This window comes from Schistocerca cancellata, chromosome 1 (assembly GCF_023864275.1).
Source record: "Schistocerca cancellata isolate TAMUIC-IGC-003103 chromosome 1, iqSchCanc2.1, whole genome shotgun sequence".
Taxonomy (NCBI): Eukaryota; Metazoa; Arthropoda; class Insecta; order Orthoptera; family Acrididae; genus Schistocerca; species Schistocerca cancellata.
Genome location: NC_064626.1, coordinates 480969349 through 480982465, shown reverse-complemented (window position 1 = coordinate 480982465; position 13117 = coordinate 480969349). Strand labels below are relative to the sequence as shown.

Sequence of the window (13117 nt, the reverse complement as noted above, 5' to 3'; positions counted from 1 at the left end):
TGTCAGTGCCCAGTAAGGTCCTCATCAGAATTATTTTAAACAGAATTAAAGAATCCCTTGAAAAGCGACTGCGCAAAGAACAGGCCGGTTTTAGACCACAACGCAGTTGTGTTGGTCTTATTAACACTCTTAGGATCATTTTAGAGCAAAGCAAAGAATTCCAAGCAACCATGTACCTGGCATTCATTGATTTTCAAAAGGCCTTCGATTCCGTGAAACATAAAGTGCTCTGGCATGTGTTGCGGAAGTATGGCATACCACAGAAGATCTTAAACATCATAAAAGATCTGTATGATGGCTACAAATTCTGCGTACTTCACAAGGGAAATATAACAGAGCCCATAAAAGTAACAACTGGAGTCCGGCAGGGTTGCATTTTGTCACCAACATTTTTTCTACGCGTTCTAGACTCTGTTATGAGAAGAGTCACAGCAGGCAGGAGACAAGGAATCCAGTGGGGGATCCACGAACGTCTGGAGGATTTGGATTTTGCAGACGACATAGTTTTATTAGCTCCAAGGCTGACTGATATGCAAGCTAAATTAAACTTGTTGAAAGAAGAAGCAGAGACTGCTGGCCTCAAGATAAATACAGGCAAAACAAAGGAAATGAGAGTAAATTCAGGGAACATGGAGGTGCCATTGTTAATAGGTGAGCAGCGGGTGGAGACTGTCAACTCATTCCTGTATCTGGGTAGTATAGTGGCGGAAGATGGTGGAGCTGGAGATGACGTGAAAAACCGCATTAAAAAGGCAAATGCTGCCTTCATACAATTGTATCCAATATGAAAAAATAGAAATATCACGTACAAAACAAAAATCCGTATTTTTAATACAAATGTGAAGGCTGTCCTTCTGTACGCCAGAGAAAGCTGGAAAACGGATAACAAGATAACATCCCAGTTACAAAGCTTCACAAATAGATGTCTTCGACGCATCATGAATATCTGTTGGTCAGAAAAAATATGTAATGAGGAACTCTGGCGAATAACAAACCAGGTACCTATAGAAGACCAGATACGAGAGAGAAAGTGGGGCTGGTTGGGGCACACCTTGATAAAACCAGATGGGGCCATCGAGAAAAAAGCAGTGGAATGGAATCCCCAGGGAACAAGGAAGAGAGGAAGACCAAGGGGCACATGGAAGAGGACAGTGGAAGGGGAAGCAAAAAGAGTTGGCAAGACCTGGGCAAAATTGAGGCAAATGGCCAAAGACAGAGATGGATGGCGAGTTCTCCTGGATGCCCTATGCCCCCATAGGGGCCAAAGGAATTAAGTCAAGTAAGTCATACATATAGAAATTTCAGCATGAGATTCTTTCCAGAACCACAGCCATCAAGAGGAGACATTTTCAGAACATCATTTAGTTTCAGACTGTGGTAGCAATCGTAATATTTAATTGTAGTGACATTGATAATACATGTGCCTGGTTCCCAATATTCTTGTGTGTTTAGAGATGGCCATAGAAAGCATAGCAGTAAGCAAGCAAGTCAGGGCTGGAAACAGTATCTTAGCAGACATCTTTGTCCCAGGCTGGGGGTTGCCCATCCTTTGTACACCAGTTCTGAGAGTCTGAGAAAGCTTCCAGTCTACTGTGGCTTTAAATGATTTGGGTTGCAACTGCACTGGATAGGTGAATAGTGTACTAATACCTAGTCTGTGTTGAGCCACATTTGGGATCGCATGTGTTGCAATTATACTGCATGGAAATTTGAGAACATTCAATAGGACAAGTGTTTTTGCTGGGAGTAATGATAGCATTTGAGGCCCTACCACTCAGATCCTCCTGGGGTGGTGACCCTCTCCACAGCTGGCAGGCATCTCTCTGGCTGACACACACTTCCGCAGGTGTGGTCATGAGCAGCGTTTGTGGTGGTAGTTTCCTCTCATCTCTGAGTGTTGCCGCTGTACTACAGCACAAGTGCACTGCATATGTACATCCGGAAGATGAGTACATGGGATGTAAGATAGTTTTCAGTGATCTCAGGCATCTAGCCGTGAATGGATCGTGTTTCTCAATACATCACAGTGGTATTTGCTGTTGTTCCTATCCTGTCACACAGTAGACCCTTTCCTCTCCCCTTCTGAATGTAACTAAGAGAACCAGTCAACTTAGGAATTCTATAGTACTTTCAGAAAAGAAAATACACATAGCAGACCTGTAGTCGCCGGGAACTCTATAACCGTGATGGTATATATTCACATCAAAATTTGAAATTCCAACTATCATTTCATACGTCATCACTTCCAATCCTAATGTCAAATAATAATAGGTTTGGATTATTTAATGAAATTTCTTGTCAAAAACATAATACTGTTGTTTACGCACACAAACTGCTGTGCAGTTTCGATATTTTTTTATTTGGAATAGTTTTAAACTGTGTGAAGCAAATTGTTTAAACACCATATTAACAATTTGATTAATATTTCCTGTGACATGTCTTCTGAAGCAATATTTTGACATCTTCAAGATGTGATATTCCACACTCGATTTAACAACTCCTGAAACAGTTGGTGAAATGCACCACAAGAAAGAGTGCCAGGAAGGCTGGGTCAGTTTAGAGTCCATGGTGGAATGAAATATCCCATGCTAGTTCCAACGTCATCTGCAGAGCAAACTACAGCTCTCTCTCTCTCTCTTTGTGAGCAATGATCTTTTTTTAAAAGTGTATTTTGAGTCAGCCTGCGACTAGCTACGTGACATTGTCAATTTGTGTGTGTGAAATAGCTGATGCGTCCGCCTCATCTCCCCTACATCACGCTCATTGGACCAGAAATTAATTATTTATTAACTTCATCAGTATTTCTGGATCGATCCCTGCCAGCTGTTTGCTTTGGAAGGAAAATGTCTCTTGTGTGCACTGGTATCTGACAGGCTGGTTGTTGCACACAGACCACTTGAGGCGGTAGAGGGACAGCGACAGGAATTTCTCAGGTATCAATATCAAAGGGTTGCCGCCAGCTGATGCCTTTGTTCAGGTTGTAGCGCAGTACTTTACATAACTGTGGAGCCGCCGACAGCCGTCATGAGCCCTGGGTGTCCGACTGGGGCAGCCTGCACAGGTGGCAACCTGTTAGAAAGTTTTTCAGATATGTTTAAGCTGTCTGTGACAGTGTATTACTTGTTTCCTTACGCGAGCGCGATGAAATAAGCGCCACAAACAGTGATCGATTTCCTGACAAATACTTTAAATAAATTAACTTCAATACACCACCTTGCATCCCATTAATTTTTTAAAATAAACAATATTCCACCCATCATCTAAATTCTTTAAACAATGTTCCATAAAATGCAATCGATTAATCAATATTTCCAGAAGGGGGAGGAGCAAGGAAAACTTATGGATATCGATTTAATTAACTAATTAATTGTTAATTAGTTACTCAAATTGTTAGAGTGGTAGTGGGGGGAGCCATTCGAAATACTTGAAGCAGCTTGTGAATGAAGTAGGTGACACAATTGAGCTATTTACTACCAGGTTTTTAAAACAAATTAGGTAATTGATCAATTTTATATCAGAAGTGGTGACAGGTTTCCAAGAGGGTGGGAGGAGTAGGGGTGTCATGGAAAACCACTTAACCAAACAATAGGTTAAGGATGGTTTATTATCAGGGGGTCATAGGTTAAGGGCCTTTCAATCAAGAGAGAACAATATGTTTGTCCTTGAATGTATACACGGCCCTGATGTAGGCAACCTGCACTGACAAACTGCACTGATACTGCCATTGCCCTACTACTAAGCAGGTGGTATATTTAGGATTACTGGTAAAATACTGAGTATGTGCAATCAGTCTACAAAGGGAACTGATTACAAAGCACTTATGTGACTGGTTTTAGAATACTGCTCAAGTTTGTGGGAGTCATACCAGATAGGACAAAGAGGAAATATTGAATGCATACAGAGAATGGCAGCACAAATGGTCGCAGGTTTGTTTAATCCGTGGGAGAGTGTCACAGAGGTACTGAAAGAACTGAACTGGAAGACTCTTGAAGATAGAGAATGCCTGTTAACAAAGTTTCAAGAACCAGGTTTAAATGATGACTCTAGGAGTATACTACAACCTCCTACGTATCGCTCACATGGGGATCGTGAAGATAAGATTAGAATAATTACTGCAAGTACAGAGACATTCGAACAATCATTGTTCCTGTGCTCCATATGTGAACGAAACAGTAAGAAACCCTAATAACTGATACAATGGGATGTACTCTCTTCCATGCACCTCATGGTGGTGTGAAGAGAATAGATGTAGGTGCTTATAACTGCATACGACTTTTCCCAAGGACCAAGACAATTGAATCACCAGTGTCCTATGAGACCTGTAGGTTACAAATGGAATGTGTGTTCTGAGGGGGATCTGCTCCTCCTACAAACACCTCCTGTTCAGACGAATGTTTGAAAATACGTTATTGGTGATTGGCAGGAGACAGTCCTATAGTTTGTTGTTACATGTCTTATGACGATAATATACACTCCTGGAAATGGAAAAAAGAACACATTGACACCGGTTTGTCAGACCCACCATACTTGCTCCGGACACTGCGAGAGGGCTGTACAAGCAATGATCACACGCACGGCACAGCGGGCACACCAGGAACCGCGGTGTTGGCCGTCGAATGGCGCTAGCTGCGCAGCATTTGTGCAACGCCGCCGTCAGTGTCAGCCAGTTTGCCGTGGAATACGGAGCTCCATCGCAGTCTTTAACACTGGTAGCATGCCGCGACAGCGTGGACCTGAACCGTATGTGCAGTTGACGGACTTTGAGCGAGGGCGTATAGTGGGCATGCGGGAGGCCGGGTGGACGTACCGCCGAATTGCTCAACACGTGGGGCGTGAGGTCTCCACAGTACATCGATGTTGTCGCCAGTGGTCGGCGGAAGGTGCACGTGCCCGTCGACCTGGGACCGGACCGCAGCGACGCACGGATGCACGCCAAGACCGTACGATCCTACGCAGTGCTGTAGGGGACCGCACCGCCACTTCCCAGCAAATTAGGGACACTGTTGCTCCTGGGGTATCGGCGAGGACCATTCGCAACTGTCTCCATGAAGCTGGGCTACGGTCCCGCACACCGTTAGGCCGTCTTCCGCTCACGCCCCAACATCGTGCAGCCCGCCTCCAGTGGTGTCGCGACAGGCGTGAATGGAGGGACGAATGGAGACGTGTCGTCTTCAGCGATGAGAGTCGCTTCTGCCTTGGTGCCAATGATGGTCGTATGCGTGTTTGGCGCTGTGCAGGTGAGCGCCACAATCAGGACTGCATACGACCGAGGCACACAGGGCCAACACCCGGCATCATGGTGTGGGGAGCGATCTCCTACACTGGCCGTACACCACTGGTGATCGTCGAGGGAACACTGAATAGTGCACGGTACATCCAAACCGTCATCGAACCCATCATTCTACCATTCCTAGACCGGCAAGGGAACTTGCTGTTCCAACAGGACAATGCACGTCCGCATGTATCCCGTGCCACCCAACGTGCTCTAGAAGGTGTAAGTCAACTACCCTGGCCAGCAAGATCTCCGGATCTGTCCCCCATTGAGCATGTTTGGGACTGGATGAAGCGTCGTCTCACGCGGTCTGCACGTCCAGCACGAACGCTGGTCCAACTGAGGCGCCAGGTGGAAATGGCATGGCAAGCCGTTCCACAGGACTACATCCAGCATCTCTATGATCGTCTCCATGGGAGAATAGCAGCCTGCATTGCTGCGAAAGGTGGATATACACTGTACTAGTGCCGACATTGTGCATGCTCTGTTGCCTGTGTCTATGTGCCTGTGGTTCTGTCAGTGTGATCATGTGATGTATCTGACCCCAGGAATGTGTCAATAAAGTTTCCCCTTCCTGGGACAATGAATTCATGGTGTTCTTATTTCAATTTCCAGGAGTGTATTAGGGCGATTTTCTATACCACTGGGAATCTGCAAAAATTTTATGAAAAAATATGGAAAACAGAAAGGATTCTTCTTAGATCTTTTCTGTTTCCCCTACTTCTTCAAAATGAGCTTGCAGATATTTTATAATCTCTATTTCTGACTTTTGTTTGTGTATGAACTTTTACACCTTATTTTCTGTTTACTATAGACGACATTTTCCACATGGACTATCAGAAATTTGTTCAAAAAAAAAAATGGCTCTGGGCACTATGGGACTTAACTTCTGAGGTCATCAGCCCCCTAGAACTTAGAACTACTTAAACCTAACTAACCTAAGGACATCACACACATCCATGCCCGAGGCAGGATTCGAACCTGCGGCCGTAGCGGTCGCGCGGTTCCAGACTGTAGCGCCTAGAACCGCTCGGCTGAAATTTGTTCAACACGATGGCAATTTTGCCTTATTCTGTCATTTTCAACTTGGCTCTCGTTGAAAGGGCGTCAACGTATCGTTCCTTCTAAGAGGTGTCATTCATGTTTAAAAATTCCCTGTGAATGTGATTTATATAAAAGAATGTAGCACTTCATGTAGTAATTGCTATCCATGATACGTATTCGATATAAAATGTTACGTTCTTTTATATAAATGACAAGGACGCCTGCATTAGTGTACGCATTGAATACACAAACAGGAATGACGCGAGGACAGTGCGCTCTTCAAAGGGACAATACACTGACCCTCTTAAAAGTAAGCTATCACTCAAAAACCAAACTTTCCACATTTTTTCCTTTACTTGCACTGTGAAACCTCGCTTCTTGCCAAATTTCATGATTGTAGGTCAAAGGGAAACATCCTAAAGGTTTTGATGAGTCATTTTGCGAATATCAAAGTACGTGACATACACTATGCGATCAAAAGTATTCGGATACCTGGCTGAAAATGACTTAAAAGTTCGTGGCGCCCTCCATCGGTAATGCTGGAATTCAATATGGTATTGTCCCAGCCTTAACCTTGATGACAGCTTCCACTCTGGTAGGCATACATCCAATGAGGTGCTGGAAAGTTTCTCGGGGAATGGCAGCCCATTCTTCATGGAGTGCTACACTGAGGAGAGGTATCGATATCTGTCGGTGAGGACTGTCACGAAGTCGTCGTTCCAAAACATCCCAAAGGTGTTCTATAGGATTCAGGTCAGGACTCTGTGCAGACCAGTCCATTACAGGGGTGTTATTGTCGTGTAACCACTCCGCCACAGGCCGTGCATTATGAACAGGTGCTCCATCGCGTTGAAAGATGCAATCGCCATCCTCGAATTGCTCTTTAACAGTGGGAAGCAAGAAGGTGCTTAAAACATCAATGTACGCCTGTGCTGTGACAGTGCCATGCAAAACAACAAGGGGTGCAAGCCCCCTCCATGAAAAACACGACCACATCATAACACCACCGCCTCCGAATTTTACTATTGGCACTACACACGCTGGCACATCCTGCCATCGGATCGCGACATTGTGTACCGTGATTCGTCACTCCACACAACGTTTTTCCAATGTTTACGCCCCTTACACCGAGCGAGGCGTCGTGTGGCATTTACCGGTGTAATGTGAGGCGCATGAGCAGCCGCTTGACCAAGAAATCCAAGTTTTTTCACCCCCGCCTGTCATAGTAATTGCAGCGGATCCTGATGCAGTTTGGAATTCCTGTGTGATGATCTGGATAGATGTCTGCCTATTTCATATTACGACCCTCATCAACTGTCGGCGGTCTCTTTCAGTCAACAGACGAGGTCGGATTGTACGCTTTTGTTCTGTACGTGTCCCTTCAAAATGGTTCATCTGGCTCTGAACACTATGGGACTTAACATCTGAGATCATCAGTCCCCTAGAACTTAGAACTACTTAAACCTAACTAACTTAAGGACAGCCGGCCGTGGTGGCCAAGCGGTTAAAGGCGCTACAGTCTGGAACCGCGCGGCCGCTACGGTCGCAGGTTCGAATCCTGCCTCGGGCATGGATGTGTGTGATGTCCTTAGGTTAGTTAGGTTTAAGTAGTTCTAGGTTCTAGGGGACTGATGACCTTAGAAGTTAAGTCCCATAGTGCTCAGAGCCATTTGAACCATTTAACCTAAGGATATCACACACATCCATGCCCGAGGCAAAATTCTAACCTGCAATCGTAGCGGTTGCGCTGTTACACACTGAAGCGCCTAGAACCGCTCGGCCACACAGGCCGGCACGTGTCCCTTCATGTTTCTACTTCACTATCACATCGGAAACAGTGGGCCTAGGGATGTTTAGGAGTGTGGAAATCTCGCGTACAGACGTTTTACACACGTGACACCCTATCACCTGACCACGTTCGAATTCCGTGAGTTCCGCGGTGAACCCCATTCTGCTCTCTCACGGTGACTAATGACTACGGAGGTCGCTGATATCGAGTAGGTGGCAGCACAATGCAACAAACATGAAAAACGTAGTTTATGGGCGGTGTCCGGATATTTTTGATCACATAGTGTAAATGGGCGTATCTTTTGACTGCATTGACTTAGAAGGTTACGTTCTTTTTCACCACCAAGAGACCTTAGGCCTTAGTATGTGAGATAAAATTCAACTTTGAAACGTCCCCCCGTTTCTGAGAAAAAGGGGTCTTTAACAGATGGGCAGATCAACAGTCGGACAACAAATGACACTAGAAATATTTTTTTCGTGTTGTTTAATCATAAATTAATGAGTTTTGGATTTTTTTCCCTTTACATGTACTGTTAAATTTTGCTTCTTGACAAATTTCATGGTTCTAGGTCAAATGAAAGTACCCTATAGGTTTTGATGAGTGAGTTCGCGAGTATCAAAACATGTGACATAAATGGCCGTATGTTTTTATTGTATTGACTTAAAATCTTAACTTTTTGACATAGCCAAGTGACCATAGATCTTGGTATATTATACTGCATTTCAACTTGATACGTCCACCCGTTCCTGAGGAATAGAGTTTTTAACATTCGAGCAGACAGAGACACAGACAGACGGACAACAAAGTGATCTGTTTTTATCGTCTGAAGTAGGAAACCCTATAAATGGCATAATTAATTGAAATCGCAATCGTGGTGGACAAGTAAATTTTTAATAGGGGTCGCAGAAATTGCTGACCTTTCTTTTATACCTTGTTTTTAACAAACCTTTGCATCTTACATATACGTGATCTACTATGGTATACGCCAAATAAGATAAAATAAAATGTCCCCTTGGGCTATGGACGAATGTACGGTAGGGATGACCATTATCGCTGAAACAATCTATTTTTGGTTATATCGTTTTTTTATGTTAATTTAATGTGACTGTTAAAACCGCACAAAATAACCAGCTTCTCAAATACCTGATTTTCGGTTTTTTCCTGTATCGTAGAAATAGAACGAAGATTAAAAACTTTTGACTCAGTTTCAAGATATATAGAATTGAAATATTAAATTAAGTAGGCAAATAAAAGAAAATTTAATCCGCCATCGTTCGCTGCTTTTCTCGAAAATTGATAAGTGGTTGATTATTACATAAACCCACCCGAATTCTTCTAGTTACTCCAGTTTCTCGAAACTACTCAAAAATCATCATGTAATCGGATATCATACCACTGTTTGGGCATAACGAATAGTCAGTGCGAAAGGATGAAAACAGAGGTTAAGAACTCTATTTTCTTGTTAATTCGTCCGATTTCAATGCCTATACGCAGATAAAGACATATTATGTAGTCACAGGCAGCAGATCAGTTATTTTATATTTTTATTGTATACTATGAATGATTTTTTTGGAAGTTTTTAATTCGTAACTATCACCAAAATTTCTTTCCTCTTATTATTTCATAGGTTTGGTAGACAAATTTTTAATTTTTTAAAGCAGTTGAAGCGTTGTACTTTATTACTACGTCACTCCGCAAAAATATTGGTGCCATTCTGCAATACAACGGATGTCCGGCGGCGCCAGGAGAGTGCTGTGGAGACCAGGCGAAGGCGTTTCGCTCGTTGCACGTACACGCGTTACCTTAAGCCACGGTTCACGGCAACAGGGACACTATTGTCTCAGCAATACTCTACCAATTTTCATGCAATGTGTTTGTTGCTCTTTTCTGTCGCTATTGTTATTAAAGTAGCATTTATCGCTAGGACTGTGCAAATGATACTCGTCTTTGAACAGGCTCGGCAGTTTTTCCAACAATCACGTAACATTTTACTCGCGCGGCTCGAGTGCAAGGAAGGATGCGCAAGAAACTACGAACTAGTCACAAAAATAAGCTTATTTGACAATTTCATGGAACAGTGGAGAAAACAGCATTAAATTCTACCAGTGGACAAACTCCTACAATGTTTGAACAAATTTATAATAAGAATTCTCATACAGTCCTGGTATGTATGGACATATAATTACAAACATTTATGCTGCTTTTTAAGACAAAGACAAAAATGTTGTTCAAATGGTTCAAATGGCTCTGAGCACCATGGGACTCAACATCTGAGGTCATCAGTCCCCTAGAACTTAAGACTACTTAAGCCGAACTAACCTAAGGACATCACACACATCCATGCCCGAGGCAGGATTCGAACCTGCGACCGCAGCAGTCGCGCAGTTCCAGACTGAAGAGCCTAGAACCGCTCGGCCACACAGGCCGGCAAAAATACTGTCCTCCAAAAAAATGTTACTTGACTAAACCCAGGATAATATTTTATTTGTTTATGAGAAGCGGCAACAATTTACCAAGTTGGTTTCAAATAAGCAGTTGAGCGCCTGATCACATATTAAAATTAAAGATAAAAACGTTACCGTAGTTCAGTCTGTTTGAGAACAAGACGGCAACATGGAGATAAAGCAATGAAGGCAATTAATCAAGAATTACATGGTGAACAAACGAAATATATCGTGATAAAGTAACTAATTTTATCGCGAGAATGAATTACAGCGCCAAGATCCGTCATGGAGATCGTAGCGTCAGACGCCGCTCGATCGAACAACAAGCTGCTGCACAATTGGACAGAATCACGATTGCAATTTTTTATTTATTTATTAGTTGCTGTTGTTACGTCTGACCTGCACCGTTGAAGATATTCCAGTCCGTGTTTTCGTTATTTTTGTTATTAAAATCCTTAGTACATTAAACACGATAAAACAGGTAGTTGTGACAGCACCAGCAAGTCACTAGATCGTAGGCCGATCGAAAGATCGAATAGAGCCCGAGATTTCCCGAACTGTGACGTAAACTGTTCGAATCGCGTTCAAACACATCCCTACTGATCGCTTTTACCATTTTCTATAAACTTAATATTTCAAACCAATACAAATTTTAGGTGTAAAAATTGTTTTTAAATAGTTTATATATAAACAAAAAATCTAGCACTACTGTCATGACTAGTAGTTACGTTAGCAATAAATAAATAAATAAAAAGCACCATTACAGCCAAGGCAAAACAAATACCGGTTCCGCAAGTCACACCTGTACCGAAGAAAGGTAGTAGGAGTAATGCACTAAATTATCATTGACGTCGATATGTAGCAGGATTGTGGAGCGTTTATTGGGTTCGAACATTATGAATTACCTCGAAGGGACCGGGCTATTGACGCGCAGTCAACAAGGATTTAGAAAACATCGTTCTTGTGAAACACAACTAGCTCTTTACACACAGGAAGCGTTGAGTGCTGTTGACAAGGGATTTCAGATTGATTCCAGAAGGCTTTTGACAATGTACCACACAAGTGGGTTCTAGTGAAACTGCGTGATTTTGGAATATCGTCTCAATTACGTGACTGGATTCGTGATTTCCTGTCGGAGAGGTCACAGTTAGTAGTAATTGGCGGAAAGTAATCGAATAAAATAGAAGTGATTCCTGGCGTTGCCCAAGGTAGTGTTATAGGCGCTCTGCTGTTCCTTATCCATATAAACTACTCAGGAGACAATCTGAGGAGGCGTCTTAGGTTGTATGCAGATGATGCTGTCGTTTATCGTCTAGTAAAGTCGTTAGTAGATCAAAATAAACTGCAAAACGATTTAGAAAAGATATCTGTACGGTGCGAAATTGGCAATTGACCCTAAGCCATGAAAAGTGTGAGGTCATCCCCAAGAGAGTTAAAGGGAATTCGCTAAACATCGGATACACGATAAATCAGTCAAATCTAAAGGTCATAAATTCAACTAAATAACTAGCCATTACAGTTAGGAACAACTTAAATCGGAAAGAACACACAGAAAATGTTGTGGGGAAGGCAAACCAAAGACCGCTCTTTATTGTCAGAATACTTAGAAAATGTAACAGATCTACTGAAGAGACTGCCTGTACTACGCTTGTCCGTCCTCTTTCGGAGTACTGCTGCCTGGTGTGAGATCCTTACCAGCTATGATTAACGGAATACATCGAGAAAGTTCGAAGAAGAGTAGCACGCTTTGTATAATCGCGAAGTAGGGGATAGAGTGCCGCTCACATGATACAGGATTTGGGGTGGACATCATTAAAACAAAGACTTTTTCAATTTTAATAAACATTTTTGGAAGAGCAATCAAAAAATTTTTTTAAAAATTTTTCTTTTTAAAATTCAGGCCTGATGATTGTCATGTGATATGACCGAAACCGGTCACCCATGTTCTTGTAGCATACGTGGTGCGATCAAGACTGAATTTTAAAAAGAAAAAATTTTTAAAGACTTTTTCGTTGCGGCGTAGTCTTCTCACGAAATTTCAAACATAAATTTTCTCCTCCGAATGGGAAAATATTTGGCTGACGCCGACCTACACAGGGGGAAACGATCACAGTAATAAAATAAGGGAAATCAGAGCTCGCACGAAGAGATACAGGTCTTCGAGATTGGAATAACAGAAAATTATTGTGAAGGTAGTTCGATTAGCCCTCTGCCAGGCACTTAAGCGCGATTTGCGGAGTATCCAGTTAGATGTAGCAAGTATTCGGAACTAAAATACCGATATCCGTTTTGAACGGTCGGTTTTAGCCATCCCTAATGTACGGGTCGGCCGGAGGAAGCAAGTACTCGCGTGCGCCCGGCCCGCATACAGGTCGGGCGTACGCCAGCGGCTGGGCGTGTAGCCGTACATAGCCACAGCCGGCAGCCGGGCGGCGTACCGGGGAGTATCGATCGCGCGGGCGCGTCGCCCGGGAGGACGCAGCGCCCGCCACGCCCACGTGCCGGCGCCGCGCTGCAGCCGTGACATTCGCTCCGCACAGGCGGCGCTGCGCCCTGGGCCTCTGCCTG

The 13117-nt window shown here is 43.4% G+C and overlaps 1 protein-coding gene across 1 annotated transcript in view; it reads right to left on the bottom strand.

The window, feature by feature from the left end:
- LOC126185213 (uncharacterized) overlaps window positions 1-13076 on the bottom strand; it is a 34275-nt gene extending 21199 nt beyond the window's left edge. Inside the window, exon 1 of the mRNA XM_049928113.1 lies at window positions 12896-13076. Coding sequence (XP_049784070.1) covers window positions 12896-13076 — 181 coding nt within the window. The remainder of the gene's footprint in view (window positions 1-12895) is intronic.
- Between the last annotated feature and the right edge of the window lie 41 nt (window positions 13077-13117).